General features: G+C 43.3%; 1 protein-coding gene across 4 annotated transcripts; it reads right to left on the bottom strand.

Annotated features, from left to right (window-relative positions):
• Positions 1-364: 364 nt before the first annotated feature.
• prdm10 (PR domain containing 10) lies at positions 365-19325 on the bottom strand. Of its 4 annotated transcripts, none has more exons than XM_038289959.1 (24): positions 19261-19324; positions 16491-16625; positions 16125-16286; positions 15919-15978; positions 15726-15830; positions 15443-15611; positions 14697-14938; positions 8409-8609; positions 8252-8324; positions 8057-8174; positions 7852-7972; positions 7354-7596; positions 7237-7248; positions 6730-7074; positions 6338-6493; positions 6088-6267; positions 5905-6015; positions 5631-5831; positions 5423-5557; positions 4524-4694; positions 4278-4406; positions 4029-4200; positions 3839-3930; positions 365-1351 (listed from the first exon to the last, which is right to left on the bottom strand). In XM_038289959.1, exons 2-24 carry the CDS (start codon positions 16560-16562, stop codon positions 1163-1165), a joined length of 3459 nt encoding a protein of 1152 aa, XP_038145887.1. In that variant the 5' UTR covers positions 16563-16625; positions 19261-19324; the 3' UTR covers positions 365-1162. The 4 variants fall into 4 exon arrangements, with proteins under 4 accessions (XP_038145887.1, XP_038145889.1, XP_038145886.1 ...); XM_038289961.1 differs by having other exon boundaries at positions 1163-1351; positions 15919-15960; positions 19261-19325; XM_038289958.1 differs by lacking the exon at positions 19261-19324 and adding an exon at positions 18988-19091 and having other exon boundaries at positions 1163-1351.
• Between the last annotated feature and the right edge of the window lie 4114 nt (positions 19326-23439).

Genomic DNA, 23439 nt, shown 5'->3' with positions numbered 1-23439 from the left:
GAGGGATGATGCCTTTTTCCACTGGGGTGGACAGGTTTCCCACTAAACTACACGGTGAACATCCATGCACACCCACATATCTAAAAGCAATTTCAAGGCCTATTAACTGTAGCTGGAAAGACTTTGAGCAGCAGGAGGAAGCCAGAGTACCAGGAGAACCCATGGGGAGAAGGTGCACAAACCTTAGGATGTGGCAAACCCACAGCCTTCTGGGTGCAAGAAGGAAGTCTGCTATAAACCGCCTACAGTCTGTGAGAACAACCTTTAGGATTAATTACCATTTAAAGATCTAATCTTTATGATCTTTACCACAGACTGTCTAAAGGTTAAAACGATGAAACCGAAGAACAACGTAGGAACCGTGTTTGTTTTTTAGCATTTTACTATAAATAAACTGGTGACAAAGACAACAGATTCAGATAATAAAATATCCAACTTGTATTTCATGATCTCACAACAATCCAGCTGGTAAATTAAAAAAAAGGTCCTGCGCGTCCGAAGAGGAAACTGAAAAGAGAAAATATACACGTATCAACAACACTGTGTGGTAAAATCCAACAGATGCTACGCAAAGACTTCCATTAGACAGCATCCCTGCATGATCGTAACATTTCAGCGGAGTTTTCTGGTCAGTGCAAAAAAGCTCCACTTTCTTTGTAACATAGATAGTTGCCAAGTAACAAAGTACAAATACTTCGTTCCTTTACTTAAGTAGAAATATGGGCTATCTACCGGTATACTTCAGTGGAGTAATTATTCTTAGACAAATCTTTACTTTAATCCTTCGTTTCTTAATTCTACTTGAGTAATAAACATTAATACTTTGACGCCTCTGCATATAGTGGCTCCCGTCCCTAAAAGAAGGTATAATGAAATTGTTTTATTAATAAAAAAAAACAAATTTACTATTCAGTTTACTTTTCCAGTGTTGTTAAAAGTAGTGTGTGTGTGTGTGTGATTTTTATAATAATCTCCTAAAATAGAAACATCAGGTTTTATTTTTTCTTTTTTTTTTTACTGATACAGTCTAGAAGCTCATCATTCAGACACATAAAACTGTGCTGGAAGCGTTTCGTCGCTACAGGAACACAAATCCACGCCTCAGTTCTTCATTAGCAGGTCAGCAAACTTTCCACAGAACGGGTTTCCATGCAGAATCGGGTCACGGCTTAGTGATGTGGACTTCACTGGTTCCGCTGCCGTTGGTCGTCGTGGTGATGATGTACTGCGTGGTGGCCTGCTGGCTCGCCGGCTGCTGCTCCAGGGGATCCGCCTGTTCCTGGTTTGTGTTCTGAGGAGCCGTTTGCTTCGTGTCCAGCTCACTCTGACCCTCTGAGATAACGAAGTGCGTCTGCAGGAGTGAAAAAGAGACTTTAGAAAAATGTGACTAATCACTTAAATACTTGTCTTACACTTAAAGTGTTTTTCCAGTGGCTTTTTCTTTCTTTACTGGGATGTTCTTGAAAAAAGAAGATTTAATATGAGTGTATGATGATGGTATCACAGCTCTACTATGCTATTGTCTCTGCCTTAAAACAATTCGAGCTGTTCTAATCGTATCTAAGCAATAAAGCAATATATAATTGGTCTCTGATGGCACTTAAGTGCAAATCTGCATTTTCCTCCAACATCGCTCACATATCTTTATCCTAAAGTCGTCTTTGAACAACTAAAGCTGAACAACTAAAATCCTCCTTCTCACATATAAAGCCTTAAATGGCCACGCTCCATCTAATATCAGAGATATGATTCTTCCTTATGTTCCTAACAGAGCACTTCGCTCCCAACGGCTGGTTATAATCCTGCAGCAGTGTGTCGCAGTGAGCTTGTCACAGATATGATGCAGACATTTTTGATTTATGCTCAATATTGAAGCATGGTCTGCGCTATGTTTATTCCACGCCACAACACAAAAGGGGAAAACGGCCGAGGCGGTGAGGAAGTGGGGGCAAGTTTGTCCGACAACTGAGGGACATGAGGGAGAAAAAGAGCGGGGATCCAGGTTGAAAAAGGGTCCCAGCGTTCCTGCGGACCTCGCTTCTCTAGCTAATCCAACTTCACTAGTCGTTTTCCGCAATCACGGTCTCTGCGTTTACCGCGACACCTACGCAGATGACCAAGTGTCGAAAGTATAAATCAGCCTTCAATCTGCAGGTTTACTAGTGGTTCCAAGAATTTCTACAAGTAGAATGGGAGGCAGATCTTTCAGTTATCAGGCTCCTCTCCTGTGGAACCAACTACCAGTTTTAGTCCGTGAGGCAGACACTCTGTCTACTTTTAAGGGTAGGCTTAAAACTTTCCTTTTTGATAAAGCTTATAGTGAGAGTGGCTCAGGTTGCCCAGTGCTATCTCTATAGATATGCTGCTATAGGCTTAGACTGCTGGAGGACATAGGGAACCCTTTTTCTGCTTTATTTTATCTCTAATCTTCCATTCTGCAGAATCTGTTAGTTCAATCTCTAACGTTCTGCTCTCTCTGCTTTTTCTCATAGTACCTTCATCTGACCTGTTCCTGTTTGGCTGCGACACCATCCTGGAGCGAAATATCAGATGTGCTGCTGCCATCAACACCTTTGTTTATAGATGTTGGAGATCGGCCCGTTTTTCATTGTATTCCTGTTTCTCTGACTGTGACTAACTATTGTGCTCTCTTCATCCTCTGACATGAGAGTTGGCTCGGAGCTCGTCTGCCTGGCTGTGTGTTTCCTTTAACCCCAGTGGGCCTTCGGCAGATGGCCGCTCACACTGAGACTAGTTCTGCTGGAGGTTTCTCCCTGTTAAAAGGGAGTTTTCCTCTCCACTATCGCTACAAGCATGCTTGATATGAAGGGTTGCCTTCAAGTCAATGAGTCGATGCAAATAACTGGTTTTCCTTAGATAGAAAACTTTGAATCAATCTGACTGTATAATCTGTTTGCATTGTCTCCATTAAGTGCCTTGAGATGACATGAGTTGTAAATTGGCACTATATAAATAAACTGAATTGAATTAAAGCCTGGAGATGGAGCTGGAAGTGTCGATAAGTCAGAAAGGAGATGTGGAAAATAGAGATTGATCACATTTTTTAACCGAAGACCTTTTAACAAATTAAAGTTACAGTTTAGGTGATTTCCGGTTTAGCAGCAGGCTCTGAAGAATCTGTTAAAACTTTAATTTTTTCCATAAATCCTGAGGTAAACTGTATCAATGTTGTAATAATAATTCCTGATTGCTCCTTACACCCGTGTTCCTAGAGTATCCCATTCTCTGACCGGCTGCATTTCCATTACAAATGTGCAACAACTATGTCCATATTATGCTAATTCAAAAAAATGATTCACAACTGCAGTTTTTTCATGAAATATATCAAATTACAATTTCACTTGAATAAGGTTGATCACATACATCTGATACATCTGAAAATAACGGCAGATAAAAAACACATGAGATATATCAATGCTTCCGACATGGCTCTAGGGAGCCCTGTCACTGCCCGGAAGCATGATCTGTCCTGCACGAACAGATTTACATCCGGTTCTCCATAAATAGTGTAATTATGGTACTAAAATTACTTATTTCTATCCTAAACTCAATAAAGAATGCTAATACACATCTTTTGACAATTTTGATGCTTTTTAGATTTCCTTGTTAAACTGCTTCTCTGACGTCATCATCGATATGCTCAGATCAGTCCGGCAAAATATGATTAAACCATGTTTATCTGCATGTTAGTTGTTTCTTTCTCTAGGTTACACACTATATACCATTATGTTAACTTGAAAAAGAAAACCAAACTCAAAAACGCTAGATGTATGTTTAAATCCAAAGCCATCCTGACCTTTCTCTGTTCATCACTCACCGTTTTCACCTGGCTCCCACTGCCTGCCGACGTGCTGGGCTCAGCGATCACATACTGTGCGTGAGGTAGCGTCATCATCTGGATCTCAGATGCTGTAACAGTCAGAGGTCATCTCTTAAAAAAACAAAACAAAAAAAACAAAAAAAAAACGACACGAAAAGAACTTAGGCGGAGATTTAAAGGGACTCACGGTATCGTGTGTAGTTCCAGTTTCCAGGGATGTAGGCGTGCTGCACTGCCCCCTGCTGGGTGCTGCTGGTCTGGAGGGTTTGACCCTGAGCTAAGGTAACGGGGGTCAGCTGGGCTGGGCTCATCTCCTGGCTGGGCTGCTGGGAGGCGGGGCTTAGAGGCTGGCTGCTTCCCTGAAACCATCTTTGATGTTATTGAAAGGAAACATAGACGACAGTGAGGCAGAAAAAGGCAGATTGTGCTGGTTTACCTGTGCGGCAGCTTGTGCGGTGCCTGAGGAGTCAGAGACCTGGACATGGATGGAGTGCTGACTGTAGCCGTGAGGATCCTGCAGCTGGCTAACATCCACCGCCTGGGCCTGGGAGTGAGGAGAGGAGACCTGCAGAGAGCAGGGAGTGCATTGAAATGACAGGAAGTCATTCAGTTTTTCATCATGACAACCAGATGTCCCTTTTTTGGATATGCTGAATTTGCTGTTTGTTTTTTTTTTACTTACTGGAGCTACCTGGACCACCTGTAGCTGAATGTGCTGCGGCTGTGACAGCCCACCTCCTGCCTGCGACACTGGAATATACTGGATCCTCTGGTAGTCTCCCTGTGTGGTGCGGTAGTCTGTGGTCAGCGTCTGAGAAAGCTCCGTCATGGCCTGGGTCAGTAGGTCGGTGGGCTGCAGGAACAGAGGGAACACAGTGAGCATCAAACAAAAGGTACTAACAGCTCATAGCTGTCATATCTGTCCAACACTGCCATCCGTTTTTCTTTAATTAACTCACAGAAATCCATCTTTTTTATTACATTTTTCATGAGATTCTTATTTAGGGTTTCCAATCTTCTGATTTGACTGTGAACAGCTAAAGAACCAACCGTCTAAACAGCTAGGCGGAGGGAGACATGGCTGTTGTCAGGTTCTCGCTGTCAGAATGACGGCGCGCACTGATACGAACAGAGAGAAAATAGGACCAATTGATAACGACGTGTGACTTTTTCCACTACATTGTTTTTGGGATGCAAAAATATCGCTCTTTTGAACACATAATGTTTTGGGAAGAGAAAAGTTTTATTTCGCTGTTCCTAAAAACCTGCCGGACTACTTTCGGCTTGACCAAAACTGGACGATAACTCTGCTCACAGGACGCTGCCAGGGGTAAGTCAGTGTGATTGCATGACACTGGTGATGGGGATGCCATACAGATTCATGTCAAAAATACCGAACTATCCCTTTAAATCAATTCTGCAAAGAAAACTAAAAACATTTAATTCAATTATTATCTATTTGTATATAAAAAACCTAATACATTTCAGACAAATAGTATTTCCAGATTTAATTATCTATCCCGTTGTCTAAAAACTGCATTCAATGAACCACTGAATCTAATCTTAAATGTTTGTTCTCACCACTACAGCCTCTGCAGGGGCAGCCTCAGCGCTGATGACTGTGGGAGCGCTGCTGATGACCGCCGCGGTCAGAGATGCCTGGATGCTGTTTGCGAACTCCGGGTGTTTCTTTCTGATGTGCTGGACCATCTTAGTCTGAAAAACAAGCCCCTTATTCGTTAGGAACTGCTTCAAACCGAACAGACGTGCCTGATCGAGACCTGCTAACCTTGCTGCTGTATTGTTTGGCACAGTGTGGGCAGCAGACTGGGGCTGTTGCAATGGTTCCGCTCAGCTGGGTGTGAGTACTCAGCATTGGGTCTGGTTCACCAGGAGCAGCCGGGCGCAGCTTCCGGATGCTGGGGGGAAGCTCTGCTCCTGGATGATTCTTCAGGATGTGAGCTTTCCTCTTACTGGCGCTCTTATAAACCTGCAGACATCATTCAGACATCATTAACACGCTGCTTTGTGACCCAACTTCACAAACGCAGAGTGAAACAAACCTTGTCGCAATATTGGCAGAAGTAATCCCTGTTGGGTTTGATGATGGGGAGTGTTAACTCAGGCACCTCGTCGATCCGCATCTCCGGATGCCGTTTGGACAAATGGTTCACCTGCAAACGCAAAGTCAGAGCCGAGCGAGGTGGAAATCAGCAAAGTGCCGAGTTCTGAGAGCTGCGGCTCACCAGCATTCCTCTGCGCCGGAACCCCATCATGCACAGTCTGCATTTGAACACAAAGCTGTCCAGATCGGTGGCGGGGACCTTGGTTTTATGGGCTTTGGAGTGGTGGGTCCGGTCGGACTTCTTGGCCTCTCTGTCCGGGTTGTGCATGCGTTGCATATGTTCGCGCAGCTTATCCTTTCTCTGAGGAAACATAGATTAAAGGTAAAAGTCTGTGGCGTCAGAGCTAACCGCTAATCCTGCTGAAGGTCACCTTGAACTGTTTGCCGCATGTTGAGCACAGGAAGTCCTTGCGGTCAGAGTGTCGCAGCATGTGGAGCCGCAGCTTGTCCGGTCGGCAGAAAGCCTTCTCACAGTCAGGGCACTGGAAGATCTTCTCTGAATGAAAGCAGCGGATATGCTTCTTCACCTACAGAGGAGCACAATTGTTCACAGATCCCTAGATCATGGTTCATTTTAAGCATGGATGCGTTTTAACAAAGCATCTTAATGTTTTCATTTCCACAGTGGAATGATTCTAGAACATCCTCCTGAATCCAAACCAGCTCAAATATGCACAGACAGCTGCTCTACAACTTTCCAGAGCATCACCAGATCTGTGGGCTGACAAAAAAAACAGAGAATCAACGTCTTATTACTACCAACCTGCATGAAGTCGGTGAAAGTCTTCTTGCAGGTTGGACAGGGGAAGCAGCCATCCACAGAATGGACGTCCACATGGTCCTTCAGCAGCTCCAACCTCTCAAACGTCTCTGGACACAGAAGGCAGGAGTAGGAGCGGTTCTCCGTGTGCATCAGCAGGTGGTCTTCCAGAGCAGAGTCGCTCACAAAGCTTTTGCAACACAAGTGGCAGGAGAAGGTGTAGGCGTCACGGCCGTGGATCCTCAGGTGCAGATCCAGCTTGTCTTTGTCCCTGAAGGCCTTGCCGCATAGCGTGCATTTGAAAGGGCGGAAACTCTTCCTGATGAACAGGTGCTGCAGGGCTGCATTCTGTGGGCAAAGAGCAGGAGATCAGTAACAGAACCTGCAGGGTTTGGGTTGTTTTTGTTGGCTTCTCTCAGCTTAAAAACAGAAGAGAAGTCTAAAGCGTGGGAAGATCCATGTCGCATGTAGAAAAAAATATTTCCATGTCATCCTCCAGGTTTTACCTACCTGCTCATCCGTCTGCGAGGGAAGCACACATTGAGGAAGGAGAGACACAGCGTTGTGAAGCGTAAAAACAGATTTCTCTTTTTAAATGGCTCAACAGGAAACAATCTAGAGCCTCACCCGGATTTTCTTTGCACGGTGCATGTCCTGGGATGTAAGGTGGGATTCTGTCTGGCTGCTCTGTGCCGGGTCCTCCTTTAGTGGAACAGGCAGCTCCGTATTAGTGGACTCTGCCTCTGGTTCCAGCGGACCCTCGTCCTCAGTCCCAGCCTCCACCTCAGGCTCCATGTCCACTTCCTTCAGCCCGTTCTCTGCTCCTTCATCCCGCTCCTCCAACGCTTTCTCTGTTAACTCCAGAAGCTCCTGATTTAAACAGTGAAAACTTTTACCATGATGTTAGTCAGATAGAAATCCATCTTTCATCTTTTGCTTTTAAGCTTATTTAACAACTTTCTGTTGGTTGCACATTTTTAATAACTGCTGCAGTCAATACCAGCCTTACTTGTATTTGCATGTAATTTATATCTTTATATTCATATTAAAAACAATTTAGCTCTTCTGGTTTAAGAGGTAAATGTCACAAAACAAACATAAAACAAATCAAAAGAGTTTTCTTACTCCTGCCTTGTTCCCATTGGTGTCTACAGGTGTGTCCATGCGGATGAATTTCGGAGGGCGCCCTGGTCTCCTCCCCGTCCCAAACCTCTTCCTGCCCCTCCCTCTGCCGCGGCCTCTTGATCTGAGAGCAGACACAGATCAGTTGGTGCGACTGTGATGCTCACAGAAAAGGGGGAAAAGAAACAACAAACAAACATGTTTTCACCTAGAAATGGAGCCCAACTTGTCGTCGTGCATGTTGAGATGCTGCTGCAGCTGCTCCGAGCTCACGAAGCGCCTGTTGCACTCGTAGCACGGCCAGTTCCACTCCTGCTCCTGGAGGGCTGGACAAACAAGGCAAGCTGTGCTTTAGGACAGAGAAATGCTGTTTTCTAGGCCAGACTGCGTCAAGCAAAGTCACCTTTCCTCTCTTCATCTGTAACATCGTGGATCTTCTGATTCACAAAGTCTGCATACGAGGCTGCATACCACACCTGCAAAACAAAGCACCGACCTTAGGAACTTCTTGCTCCTCTCTTCTTCTTTTTCTCCTTTTTTTCCATGTGGCGTTCACCGACCTTCAGCTCCTGTTTGGGCTGAATGTGTTTGATGGTGGTGTAAAAGATTTCAGAGCCGTACTGATAGGCCACCAGGTTCTGCTCCAGGTGATTCTGTGCCGGCCTCACAAACATCATCCAGTTGCAGCTCTCCTCATCAGAAAGGTCCAGCCACACGTCGCTCGCCTTCTCTCCTTCCTTCTCTGCATCCAGCATGCAAAGCTGAAAACCAATTCATGAATCAATTAAAGGTGCAATAATTTCTCTCTCATTAGATACAGATACATCTAAAATATTTTGAATACAGAGGGAAAAAAAAATTGTCATTTATTTCATCAAGAGTAAAACATGTTAAGTAAATTAATTAATTACACCAGAGGCAAACGTGTCACACCCTTTTTTTCCAGAAATAAAAACCTGGGTGTTCATTCACAGAAGCATGAGAAGATGTACCCTTATGGCATATTGGAGCGGTAATTATTATGCAGATTTATATTTCTCGGAACGAGTGCTGACTTACACACAGGTGGAGTGCTACTGAAGTAAATACAGGGTTTATACAGGAATGATTAACTCTAATTAAATGATTTTTAATGCTCTTTGAATGCTCTTAGAGAAATAATTTCAATGCCATCAACAAATACCCGTGACTCTCATATATACACGGAAAATTCCTTCTTCATCTTTTCCGTCGACAGGCTGCAATTCCTCAATATCCAGCCACTTTTGTTGAAATTAGCATTTTCTCCATTCTCTAACCTTTTCTCCGCAGCGAGCTTCTTTTCCGAACATACGCATTTACGATCAACTGGAAGCAGGTCCGCGATATATTTGCAAATATATATATTGTTTAATAAATTGTTTTTATAATTTTTTTTCCTAAATAAAGCATCACATTTAATGAATTTTAATGCATTTCCGGCCTTAATTTAATCCGGCTGGCTGGTGGGTCCTGCTGCCGGTCCCGTGCCCCCGGGCTATGGTGGTGAAACTGGTGGGGCCCCCTTCTCTGGGGGGGCTCTCGGGGAACGGGGGTGCCTATTGGAGTCAGCGGGGGAGCTGGCTCCCTGGGAGTGCAGCAGGCACCCCAGTCCTTTGCTCCCCATCCCCGAAATCCTCCCTCTGCCTGCTCCATCACTCGGCCACACATGTAGGTTTTTGGGGAGGGGGTCGTTACTGGAGGGCCACACCTTCTGATGACGTCCCCCACCCCAATTTTATTTTGCATTTTAGACACTTCCATCTACATCATTTTCACAACACACATCTATGTAGGGCATTTTCGGGGGGTGGGGGTCAGGGCCACCGGGGAGGGGCTTATTTTATGGGCCTCACCACGGTCGGCCTCCTCCATCCCCTCTCGCATCTAGACATTGAGGGTTGAGGGTTGTCGAAGGGGGAGGGTGTGCTGGCACCGTCTATCTCCTGGAGGGGGGGTGGAGTGTGCCGGACACCCCCTCTTGGTACTCCCAGTTTTAATTGCATCTGAGAGCAACACGCAACAACACCACATTCGAGCGGGCGCAGTGAGGATCGGGGTCTTCTCACACCCCTGTTCTCCGGCTGCCGCCTGGAGTCTGGGGCCTGGAGGAAGAGCGGGCCACCTGGTCCGTGGTTTTGGCTGGGGCTGGCTGCGGGGCCTAGGTGGCCTGCTGGTGGCGGGGCTGTCACCTCTGCTCTCCCCAAAGAAGGTTGGATGGAGGGGCATGAAGTGCCTGGTTGAAGGTTTTTTTTTTTTTTTTTTCGGGGGGGGGGGGGGGGGGGGGGGGGGCGGTTCTGGTTGGGTGGCCGGCGCGGGATGGGTGGGCCCCGGTCCCGGGGGGGGCTCTTGCGGGGGGTGGTCCGGTCCGTGTGTGGGGTGGGGGGCCGGGCTTGAAGCAGGAAAGAGATGGGTTAGTGTGGCGGTGTCGCCGCTCCCCTCCCCTCACATCCGGATTTTAGGTTCACTTATGGGGTCATCCGATAGTCCCGGGACCGACCACCGGTGTCACCGGGTTTTTGGTCCTGGTATTATTGGATGTGAGTGTTATGTGTGAATGTGTGTCTGCGTTGTTATTTTCTTTATTTATTATTATTATTATTTTATTCAATTTTTTTTTTTTTTTTTTTTTTCCTGTGGTACGAGTGGGGGCACTAGGGAGGGAAGGCATGATTGAGATGGTGTGTTTTTTTTTTTTTTTTTTTCTTTCCCAGGTTGGGGTCTCAACCGCACCCTCTCCCAAATACATCTCAAGTCTCCGCTAAGTGCGGAGCCCATTCCCCCCGTCCTGCTCTCCCTCCGCTGGCTGGCGTCGGGGCTCACCGGTGCACTGGTGGAGCTGGGGGTGGATGCCCGGGGGACTGCTGGCTCATTCCTGGCGGCCTCTCCACTGGCCCCGGCCGGCCGGGGCTTTGCTGGGGCTCCTGTCTGGGGGTGGGGTGCCCTTGGGGCCTCGGATCCCTGGGGCCTGGGACTGGATCCGCTTCGGGGTGGGGCTGGGTGTTGTTCGGGGATTTTCGGGGTCGGTGCCGGTGCCTTCGCTACGATGCCGGTTCCTGGGCGGTGTTTCTTTCCTATGCCGGTTCTGTGGTATCGGTTCGGGGAGGGGGGGAGCTGCGCGGCATGGTGGGGTGCGGGTCTTGGGTCCTGTTTTGGGCTCCGGTTTTTCCGCTCGCACTTCTCCTCTTGCCTATTTATTTTAATTGTAATTATTAATTAATTTATTTATTTACCTATTTATTTGTTATTTTTTTTTTTTTTTTTTTTTTTTTTCTCTTCCTCGGTGGGGGGGTGCGGTTGCGGGCGGGTCGGTGTCTGGTGTCCGCTGTCGCATTGTGGGGGCCCCTTTTTTTTTTTTTTTTTTTTTTTTCTCTTTTTTTCTTTGGGGGGTTTGGCATGTCTGTTTTCTCGGGGGGCAGGCGGGCCTGCTGGGTGGGGGTCCTGCTGGCGGCGCGCCGCTGGTGTGTGGGGGTCCGGGCGGCTCCGGCGGGGGTAGTGTTGGGGGGCCGGTCTGGGCGGGCTGGATGCGCTGGCTGGGTATTCGGGTGGGTTTTCCCTCCTGGAGGCATGGCGGGGCTGCTCTGTTCCCACTGATCGCGGCGGGTGGGGCTGCGGGGCGGGTGTGGGCCTGGGGTGGCTATGACCGGCGCGTGGTGGGGGGCCGGGGCGGCGGAGCTGCTCTGGCCGCGTGTCGGGGCCTGGTGCGGGCTGCGGGGGGGGGTGGCGGACGTGGCTGGGCTGCTTTGGCATCGTCCGGTGGGGGGGCGGCGCGGTTCGCTCCGCTCTGGCTTTGTGCTGCCCCTCGGGCTGCTGGGGGGGGTGGTTGCACCGGCTGCGGTCTGCTCCTCTTGCGGTTTTGCGCCGGGCGGCTTTTCTGCTCTCGGGCTGATTCTGTGCGCGGTGTGTTTCGTTGCGCGCTGTTGGCATCGGTCTTGGTGGGGTGGGGCTGCGCTTTTGGCCGGGGGGGCGTTTTGGGGGGGGTCCCGCGGCGCTCGTGGCCGGTTCGCGGCGGATGCGCATGGGCCCCGGCCGGGGGCGGGGCCCGTCTTAGTGTTTTCCTGGGTGGTGCGGTCGCGGTGGGTGTTGCGGCCGGTCGCCGGGGCTTGGTGCGGGGGGGGCGGGGCGTGTTTCGGTGCTCTGTGGGGCTGGGGCGTTTCGGTCGGCGCCGTGGGGGGGCTGGTGTTCGGCGCCCGGCCCTACTTCGGGGTGGCCGGCTGCCGGCGGGGCCCGCGGACTCGTCCCCGCGGCGCCGGCATGGCGGTGGCTGGGGGGCTTCCTCGTGGCTGTCTCTCCTCCTGCCTTGGTGGGGTCTGATTTCCGGGGCTGGCCCCGCCTTGGTGCCTTCGCTTCTGGGGTCCCCTTGGGCGCCTGGGGCTTTGGGTCTCCCGGCGCTGGACTCAGTGCTCTGGGGGGTGTGCCTCTCCGGCTCTCCACAACCACTATTGAGCATTTTTTTCTATGGTTAAAACTTTACATGCACAAGTTCACCCTCACAAACAACTACAGGTGCTAGGCTTCAGGTACTTAGAGATTCACTTCCAAACAGAAACCCCACATTCATATCTTCAGGTAACACAGAGTACATGTCAGACTTAATAATATTACTTTAGTGATAGTTTCAAGGTGTTTGCTTTATTGTATATCTCGTACCATGTTTTTTGGTTGTGCTGTTCTTTTTTCTTTTTTTTTTTTTTTTTCTCCATCTCATTACAGGTGTTGAAGCAGACTGAAAATGTTTTGTCATTGTCTCCTTCCTATCTCCTCTTTCTTTCATCTTTTGTCCTGTTTTTTTCTTTTTCTTTTTCCTTCTTCTTCTTCTGTTTTTCTGCTCTACTTACATTGCAGTGTCCATATGAACTGTAAAACTCCCTGCATAATTATAATAAAGCAATTTATATACATGAAACAAGTGGAGCGGTATGGCAATTGCGATACCGCTACACTTGTGAAAGTAAAATCTGTTGGGCTCCTTTTGGCATCAAGACAATTATTCTTATTGCCACCTTGCCAGACAGGACACTGTAAAAAAAAAAAAAAAAAAAAAAAAAAAAAAAAAAAAAAAAAAAAAAAAAAAAAAAAAATTATTTAATGACTTTTAATAATTTTTAATGACGCGCAGAAACCCTGTAATAAGGTTTGTTTAATCTGATGTGACGCGTTCGTAAATTAAATTTACTACAAGAATATGAAAATGTTGTTGCATGAGGCCAAATGTTTTTATCTGGGTCGTCAAATCTGGTCCATAACCGTGATGCTGCTGTAGCTGACTGACCAGAACCCCACAGAGAATCTATAGACTGTTTTTATGAGGACTGTGTGAGCACAAGTAGCCCAAACCGCTAGTCTGTGGAGTCTGATTTTTCCTATTTATTGATTAAATGTAATACTCTGCTTTTGATTGAATTTTGGAGTTTTAGTTATCAGTAAACCATCAGCATCATATTCCCATTGTGTCAGGGACATAAAATAAAATACTATTTGAACCATATGTAAACATATTAGACTGAAGATTCTGATCTGATTCGGCTATTGGTGTTCATGTACACAAACATTCGCATCTTTTGAGTAAAAAAAAACAATACATTTTAGGAGTAAAGATATTTTTTCCCCTTTACTTCATCCACTGGTTCCTGGTCCTCCTTGGTGGAGGAGTAAACATGCCATCCTGCCTCCTACCCCTGTAGCGAAGGAGCATTAACATAACATACTGCTGGTCCTTTCATTTAAATTCCACAGAAAATAAAAAGTAGGATTAGATGAAGGTCCATCATTAAAAAACAAAACAAAACCAAAAAAGAAAAACACATGAACAGACACAACTGATGACCTGAAGAAAAAGAAATGTGAGAGGCAGGCACTAAGAGTAGCTAAATTTGAGGATGAGCGAAAAGAGTTTCTTTAATAAACAAGCAGCTTCTTTTTCTACTATTAAAGCATTTCCATAAAAGTAGACAGTTCTGTTCATGTTCAAATGATTAAATCTGACTGCCCACTTGGTACAAGTCATGTAAACATGTCAAGGTTGGATTATTTCCTTTAGTGTCATGTAAACAGAGATTTTTAATTTCCAATCAACCATGGTTTAGATCGGATCTGGGAAATAAAACGCATAGAAACTTAGCAACTGATGCTTTTTTAAGGCTCCCCAAGTCTGAATCTAAATCTACCTCCCTGTATATTGCTCACACCCCAGGGAAAGTTACACAATATAAGACTCAAAATGAATTGTTGCTATGGCGACATGGAAACTGTCTTTATTGCTTCTCTTAGGGTCGTCTCTGCTGTCCGTTGTTGTCTTTGTTCAGTAAAGCTAAGTTTTCTTGTCTTTCCCGTTCTGAGGAGTAATTATGAAAACCCGGGCCTCTGCTTCGTTCCATCAGGAGCTAATTAATGAATAAACTAAAAACTCTGACTGATCAGTAAAACTGAAATGGTTACATTTAGTTCACAAGAATAACTGAGAGAAAACAATTATTTCTGAATATCTGGGTTTTTTTTCTGATTAATAAATTATGCTAAATGTAAAGAAAAATCAAGTTACTCATTTTATTTTTACCAAGCTGAAATAATCCAGATACTGCAGTCAAACAGGGCCACCAATCCATGATACTTCCACCTCTATGCTTTACAGTCCAGGTGAGGCTCTCTCCCTGATGTATGCTTTCTAGTTCAGTCATTGCTTTCATATAAACAGTAACAGGGCCCTGCTGAGTCAATTTTTCTTTTACCACCATGAAGTCCCCTCTGCCTCTACCTCACAGGAGAAGCCATGTCGTTACAACCTGCACAAATTGAATGCACCCTGGCCTGGTCTTTCTTACTTACCGTACCTTTAACTGAAAGTAGTGTTCCTGCAGCTCACTCTGTGGAACCAGTGGTCCCTCCACAGGGCCGAACTGTGTGCGCTTAGGGATGCGCCTCTTGGAGAAAACTCCTCCCAGGAAGCGGTCGATGTAAAGGATCTGAGGAAGACTGGCCCTGGCTTTGGACAACACGGGCCGGTTGGGAATGGGATGCAGGGGGCCGTGTAGGGGACAGTCTGACGGGTTGGCACTGTTACACTCCTCACACCCTGAGACACCGCAGATAAAAACAAGGAAACATTTTTAACTATAAGTTTTAATAGGTGTATGAAATAGCAGCGGTTCATTCCTGAAAATGATGTCGGCAGAATCATAAAAATAATGAGAAACTTTAGGTGGAAGTGAAGTGGAATTGTGCCGGTGTTCTGTCAGATGAGCAAACCCATGATATATACCATATACCTTTAGATTATCCCTTTAGTTTTGTATGAAAAATTAATTTTAAACTACCCCGACAGGTGTGTATCCCTTTAGTCATGTAAAAAAAAATATTTAATTACTTACTTTTTGGTGTTTCTTGAAGCGTATTACGATCTGACTTTAAATTTTTTTTGTTGTAAATGAATAAAGGGATACACGCCCGTCGAGGTAGTTTAAAGTCAATTTTTCTTACGAAACTAAAAAGGATAAACACTAATCTGACATCTTGCACATTCGTACTGACTGGGATATGCTGGTCTGACAGAACACCGGCGATGGAGAGCTTCACTCACAGAGGGTGTGGGGGTCAAACGGCTGAGGGTGTCGCAGCTCCCAGTCGTCCATCTCAGAGTCTTCGTCCTCCACTTCATCCGAGTCGTCTGTGGAGTCCGTGGCTCCAAGCGGGCTGCTGGCCGGCTCTGCCATGTCGCCCATATCTGTCAGCGAGTTGGAAAGCTGCTCCTGTGTGGGAAAATGAGATGGCAACGACCTGAATTTTACATCTTAGACTTTGTTGGAATGCATTTTTAATTTCTTGAGGAACTTGACTTTTTCACAGATAACAATAATTGTTACCTGGGAAACAGGCTCTAGAATGGCCTGAGGAGCATCGGCCACATTACTGAGGACATGCAGGTTGGCAGCGTTCACGTTCTGTCCACCAGGCAGGAGAACTGTCACCTGAAGGGGAAGAACATTTGATCAAATATGAGTTTGTGAACAAAAAAAGAGCAACACAGCAAGTGGGATAAGGCCAAGGAGGACCTACCTGCTGAGTTGTGCCATCCTGCTGGATGTAAGCCACTTGTGGCTGATCAGAAAACACAGTCTGATGAAAAAAATGGCTAAATAAATAAGCTTCAAAACTTCAGTTGAAAAAAAAAGGATAAATTTGACAGAGGTAGTTTTTTAATTTTAGTCTGCTCTGACCTAAGGTTTAACTCTTCTTTGTCAAAGAAAGGAGCCTTATTTTACCTGAGAACCATCTGCAGGGTGAATGTAGACTAAAGTGTGCTCTGCAGACTCCACCGAGGCGTAGGAGTTCCCCTCTGCTGTATAGACCACCTGCTGCTCCGCCCGCTCCGCCTGATCGCCGCTGTACACAATCTGGGCCACAGTGCTGCCTTCGAAATGCACCTGCAACACAAACCCTTTAGAAGCGTCTGCATCCTGTGAAACGCATTAACCTTTGTAGCTAAAAGGTGACCTGAATCACCACATTATTAACCTCTCTGCTACACCTGCTGCTGGGGGGGGTCTGTAACAGTAACAGCTGTAACTACGACTAAGCCTGATTTTCTTGTAATATCCTGAAGTTAAATAAGCTGTCTGACTTTATACCTGTGTTGAATTGTTTGAGTCGCTGTTGACCGCCTGGCTCCACACGGCGGATGGTTCCTGCTTGGTTTCCATGGCTGCAGCCTACCAGGCCCTTCACCATCCACCTTGATCCTCTCCAGGGACGCAGTGGGATGCCTAAAACACCCAAGGCATTTGTCATTCTTACATGAACACATGTTAATCTGGTGGTAATGCTGCCAAAAACCAACTGAATAGATTTGGGATGTTATGAATTTACAATTCCAGCTTTTAAAGCTCCGCCTTGTTAAATAAAACATTATAAAGAAATATATGAATCGGGAGATCGGTTGAAATCATGAGTTTTGCTTGATTTTCTATTGATTCTTTGCCATCACATGGCTCTATTGGGTTAGAAAGGAGATATCACAGAAAAACTCAGTGTTTTGCTGGGTTCCTCCTAATAAGGTAAGCTATGAAAAGCAATAACAGCTGGTAAAAGGAGGTCTTAACTAAATGAAATGTTAATTTAAAAGCAAAATGAGTAAAGAAATACAACTGATTCTGCTCTACATTCAAAGTATCACACATAGATACTATGTCTCAAGTTGGATTTCAACAGATGTTTCAGTTATTCTGCAGTTTCCTGACATATGACTCTAATGTTGTACAGCAGCTAGGGCTGCAACTAATGATTATTTTGCAAATTGATTAATATGTTGATTATTTTTTTGATTAATTATCATTTACAAGTTTCTTATAGAAGATTTTTTTTACAAACTTAAACCACACGAAACTTAAACTTTTCCACTTGAGAATTTTGGATAGAGCATATTAAGGGATGAAAACATTTTTTTTTAATCTTAAATGCAAAATGTTTATTTATTTTTATTTTTTTTTAGAATTTTGTAATAATTACCACTCTAAGTGGGTTCCTCTGTAAGCTAAAGGAATTTTTTAGAGTCTCTATACTCCAGTTAATGTTTAATCAATTACTAAATCAGCTGAAAATTATTTAAATATTCGATTAATCAGGATTAATCCGATTAATTGTTTCAGCCCTAGCTGCAGCCGTGCAACAAAACTTTAAAAATAAAAATAAAATTCAACATCTTTAAGAAGGGGACATTTCATAACAACAACAAAATGCAAAACAAAAAAAAGGTTCAAGGAAATTGAAATACATGTTCATTGTAAAGTTGAACATCAAACTTTTTCTAAGGTGTATCTTATCTTCTTTCAATATTTTATAGCAAAACTAATAAATTTTTTACCATGTGCTTTATGTGACAAACTACCACAAAATCTTTAGCTATTTTTGCTATATATATATATATATATATATATATATATATATATATATATATATATATATATATATATATATATATATATTGTTCAACAAAAATTTTAATTACTTTAATAGAATCTGTCTGACAACATGAAGTAGGCTGAAAGAACTCATAAAGGAAGACATCATCACAGTCAATAAGATCTGTTTATCCAAAAATGGTGACGATAGTATCATGATTTGTTACTGATTTCCTGCTCCTGAAACCAGGGCAACTTGTCATAATTTATGGAACAAAAAGTTTAGTTCTGTACCAAAAACAGGGTCCAGACCTTTAATTCAGCCACATCCATGTTATGAAACAGTTTAATAATACAAAGCACATCTCTAGGGGAATCGCTGAACAATTTAACATGTGAAAGTTTTGTAATGGCCTAGTCAAAGTCCAGGCTTATATTCAACTGAGATGATGTGGATGAGTTTAACCTTGTCAATTAAGCTTTAAATATACGTTTTTGATTAGGCCAATGCTCTCGTTACTATGGTGAAAGGTCTTTTTATATAAATCAGTCTGAGTAATTACAAAATGTAATTTTTTAAATACTACGGTTAAGAATCAAGCATGAAAAAAAAAAAAACTAACAGGGAATTACTCAACTTTTTCTTACTACTTCTTATGCCATCTGTATTTCATATAAAGGTCTATGTGTGTACCGTTCTGAATGGAATAAGATACGGATTGTATTTATTATCTAATGGGACATCGGCCAGTTTGGGTCCATTGACAGGTTGTGATCGCCCATATAAGCCGGTGTTTCCTGCGTGGACAGAGCGGACACATTAGCCTCTCAGCGGGGGAACGTTTGGCAGAAAAAGGCCGGTTTGATCAGCAGGCCGCCCAGGAAAAAAGGCATCTTAAAACTGACCGGAATTCAACTGCAAAATCACCTATTATCGGATCTTGCCAACAAACGTAGTTGGTATAATCAATAAAATGTTAATTTCCCCCCCTATTTTAACCCCGCAGGTTGTCGGTCCCAACCGGACCATACCACAGAAAGCAGCGCTGTGGGAACCCGGGCAGTTACTGCGCAGCGACATCCCCAATACAGCCGTGTAGCCCCGAAGTAAGGCCGCACAGTCCGACTAAGTCAACTTATCACATCGCAGAAAACTGCATTTATTATCCACTTACATACGAATGTCATTTTTAATCCAATAAGGACCAAAATATTTGGCTAAACCCACCCGTCCCCCATTTCTAGTTGCGCCCAGCCCTTGGAGTCTGCCGTTGAACAAGGAAGAACAGGCTCCATTTTGGGAGGGACTAACAACAACAGCTACATCCAAAGAGACCTACACAAAATAAATAGATTATTCGCCGCTGGATATGCGCAAAAACAACATGATATTTTAATTTGGAAAAACATAAACATCTTCGTACAATCGAGCTACGAACATGATCTCAATTTAATCGTCTGAAATCTTACATTTTGTGGAAAACGCACAAGTTGTTCTTACCTCAGAATGGTAGCTGCAGAGATGGCTGCATTTCATATATTAACATAATCTGCTTAGCAACACGCCAGAGCGCGGCCTCTGATTGGTGGTTGTAAACTTTGGCGCAAAGCGACTATTACCTGTTTTAAATCGATATTTTATCAATCATGCTGATAAATGAATTGCTTTCGGTACATGTTCTCTCTAACCAAAGACAATGTTGACATATATGAATACAGAGGGACATAGTTTTTAAATTTCTGTATGCTAAAGCACAGCCAATCAGAAAATTGAAATACTCAAATTGTCCAATGAAGTGTTTAAGCGAAGTTTGGCAGCATTTTCAGTCTTAAATCTAATCTAGATCTAAATCTAATGATTGGATCTAATTGATCCAACTCGTCTCTTTTTCTAACAATATATTATGATAAAATATATTTTAATATAATTTAGTATATTGTATTAAATTATATTATATCATGTTTAATTATATTATATTGAGACATAAAGAATTAGGATTTCTTTTAAGGCTACCTTTTACCTTTAACTCTCAGATGTTCAGGATGAAAGACCAAAACTGGTTTTGTTTTTATGTTGTTGTTGTTTTACCTCTTAAGTCATATTTACCAACAATTATTGCATTTCCCTGGAGCTCTTTTGCAAATGCATTTGCAGAGACAGTCTATATCAGTAGCAACAATGCTCATATTAAATTTACTCCATATACAGTTGGGCTTTAGAGTTTTTACATTCCATTCCATTAAAAACAGAATAGAAAAAAATCAGCTGTAACAAATAAAAATGATTTAAAAAAAATGAAAAATGTTTTTAAAAAGTGTATATATATATATGTAGTTCTGTATATTTCTCAAACGGTCTGGGTAAAACATCTTATAAGGAATTTTATAACACATTGTCTCAAGGTAACCACTAAAGGGAGCCAAACACTCACATAAAGAACATCAACAAATACGAACCTTAGTGGGGTTTGGGTTAATCAAGAATAAAGGAACTCATAATTAAACCTATATCACAGAATATTAACCAATTCTATCAAGCAATTTCCCCTTCACTCTTTCTTTTAAGGTTGTTTTAAAATAGCTGAGGTTTACCAGAGGTGCAATCAGATCATTTGTTGGAAGCTTAAACTACCAGAATGCTTCTAGATAAATAAGAAGCTGAGTAACTAAATAAGCTGAGCCACATAAATAAACTGTAGAAGTCCTCTTTGGACAAATAAGCTCAGTAAGAATATCAAGCTCATTAGAAGGTGATCATCAGGATCTTGGTGGAGCAGCCTCAGGAAATTGGTTTGAAATGTATGATGTAAAAGCCACAAGAGTTTCTGAAGCCGTCAGGTTGCTTCAGGAGAGAAGATTCTTCCATGTGTATTGATCTGCTTCAACCGTGGACAAAGATGAATGTCCGACGAACATCAGGGAGAGCTCCTCATGTGGCCTTTCCACCCCTGCAATGAAGCACAGTGGAGGCAGCATCATACTGAGAATGTACTGATCTAAGGAGCAACAGACACAGTAGAGAAGTTCACACAATTGGCAGGAATGTTTTGCACTTTAGAGACATATTGCCACGCGAAAAGTGTTTTTTCATTTACAAAAGAATTAACTAAGCAGCTCCTCTGTAAAATTATCTTTAAGGAACATGCTTTTATTATTTTATTGTAGTATATTTATATCTAAGAACTAAAAAAATATAGACAAAACTCAGTTCATTTTTACACATTTGCTGACATGTTTTGAAAATCAAATGTCAACTTCTATAAAAATGAGGTTTATGGATTTTGATGGATGGATGGATGGATGGATGGATGGATGGATGGATGGATGGATGGATGGATGGATGGATGGATGGATGGATGGATGGATGGATCCTCTAAGAGAAAATCAGAATAAGAAAACACTAATTAAAATCATGGTTTTTAATTATTTGTTTTTAATTCAATTAAGTTTGAATTCAGTTTATTTATATAGCGCCAATTCACAACACATCTCATCTCAAGGCACTTTAAAGTTCACCAGATCATACAGTCAAAATGATTCAAACTTTTCTATCCAAGGAAAACCAGCTGATTGCATTGACTCATTGTCTTGAGAGCAATCCCTAACACTAAGCATGCTTATAGCAACAGTGGAGAGAAAAACTCCCTTTTAACAGTAAGAAACCTCCAGCAGAACCAGGCTCAGTGTGAGCGGCCATCTGCAGAGGCCGGCTGGGGTTCAAAGAGACAGAAGCAGAGATACAAATGCAACTGTCAACCAGCCCCACAGGCGGCCGCATCCAGGAAACACACAACCAGACCGACGAGCTCCGAGCCAGTTCACATGTCAGAGGATGAAGAGAGTTCCAGTGGTTGATAAAGTACTCAACAGTAGTACTTGAGTAAAAATATTACTTCTCATAGTCAAATCTTACTCAACTGCAAGTAAAAGTTACTCAGTCAAATGTCTACTCAAATTAAAGTATCGAAGTACTCACTTTTGAAAATACTTTAGTATTCAAAATAGTTTATTTAAAAGTACTTAAGTATTCAAAATGGTTAATTACATGTTCTAATATCAGTACGTTTCTTTGTAATTTACAGAGTAGTTCTACCACCTGGTATATTGCACAACAAACAAACCAATAAGTAAACTTGAGTGTCTTAATTCTCCTCACACTTTCACTGTGGAACTGAGGGATATGGTTGAATCTATTATCAGTGAAACAGCACTATGCTGAAAAACAGGCCAAGCTCCAAAGTCTATAAACAAAGGCGTTGATGGCAACAGCCCAGCTGATATTTTTCTCCAGGATGGAGTCACAGCAAAATAGGAACAGACCAGATGAAGCTACTATGAGAAGAAAGAAGAGAGAGCATAACGATAGATATTGAACTAACAAAGTTTGCAGAATGGGAGAATAGAGATAGAATTAAGCAGAACGGTAAAACACGGTCCCTATGAGCCACTCTAACTATAAGATTTATCAAAAAGGAAAGTTTTAAGCCTACCCTTAAAAGTATCTGATTTTGCTGCTTTTGAATGAAGATAATCACTGATGTATCTGTAAGAAAAAACCCGTCAATTAATCTATATTTTCCTTGATGGATGAATAAAACTTAAATTGTTTCCATAACAGGGAGGCATAATTTATTGCTGTTGGCATCTGAATCGGCTGTTATTCATCTTTTTTTTTTTTTTTTTTTTTTTTTTTTTTAATATACATTAATGTCTAACTACAGAGGCGTAGCCAGAAAATCCTAATAGGGTTGGGCAGTCAATAACCAATGTACATTGAGAGGTGGCCGAACAGGAACAACCACAACATCCATGTTTTCTAAAAAAAAAGACTTACTATACTTTCCTACAGCCTTTGCTCACAAATAGATGCAGATATTTAAGCATCCAAAATTCTTTCAGGTTTGAGATCTGGGGCGAATATCTTTTACATTGTCGTTACCTATGTCATAATTGGTTTTATTTATTTGACCCACATGCAGAGAACCACTCAGAGGCCAAGGCCAAAGTTTAACAGGTTTATTGAATGTAGAAAAACACTGAAGAAGAAGCTGGAACTCAGCGGACTGGTAAACCGGAACCGGAAAGTGTTTGGGGGGCTCTTTGTTAATCCTTGAAACCAGTTGGTGGGGGGTTAATCCAGAGAAGAGAGAACACGTTGGAGAGCATACAGGCAGACACACGTTGGACCCAGAGGAGTAAAGGAGTGTACTGTCACTTGGTGTTCCAGATGAGGACTTGAACGGATCATGTGGAGATTTTCCCCGGCTCAGTGTGAACTCAGTAAATCCTTCCAGGGGGAGAAGGTCCAGGCTATCAAGTTGCACAGGAAGGCTTCCCAAAACTGGCAAACACTCTGGCCTCGAGGTAGTGACAGCCCGCTGCTCAAATACTCCTCCGGTAATGACCCAACGAGCCGCAGGTGTGCAGGGAGGCCCAATGAGGACAGGGCAACACCTGGTGGTGGAGAGAGGAAAACACAAAAACAACCCACACAAACTAGAATCCTAACAACCTACTTTTATCAATAGTCATTCTGCAAAAAAAATGATATTTACATGTACTAATATGCACATTTAATTAATGTTTAAGTTATTATTAAAGTAGCTATTTATCTCTGATTTCACTGAAGACTCCTAGATGACTTGCGGAGACACATAATTTTATCTTTACCCCGCAAATA

This window comes from Cyprinodon tularosa, unplaced genomic scaffold, assembly GCF_016077235.1.
Source record: "Cyprinodon tularosa strain WSP-4 unplaced genomic scaffold, ASM1607723v1 ctg274, whole genome shotgun sequence".
Taxonomy (NCBI): domain Eukaryota; kingdom Metazoa; phylum Chordata; class Actinopteri; order Cyprinodontiformes; family Cyprinodontidae; genus Cyprinodon; species Cyprinodon tularosa.
The sequence above is the reverse complement of the archived record's forward strand: the minus strand, read 5'-3'. Positions and strand labels throughout refer to the sequence as shown.

Coding starts and splice junctions, on each gene's coding strand:
- prdm10 (XM_038289959.1), bottom strand. CDS start 16,562: ATGGAAACCAAGCAGGAACCATCCGCCGTGTGGAGCCAGGCGGTCAAC. Junction 3,931..4,028: donor CTGGAACTACACACGATACC/GTGAGTCCCTTT, acceptor TGACTGTTACAG/CATCTGAGATCCAGATGATG. Junction 1,352..3,838: donor GTGGGAGCCAGGTGAAAACG/GTGAGTGATGAA, acceptor TCACTCCTGCAG/ACGCACTTCGTTATCTCAGA.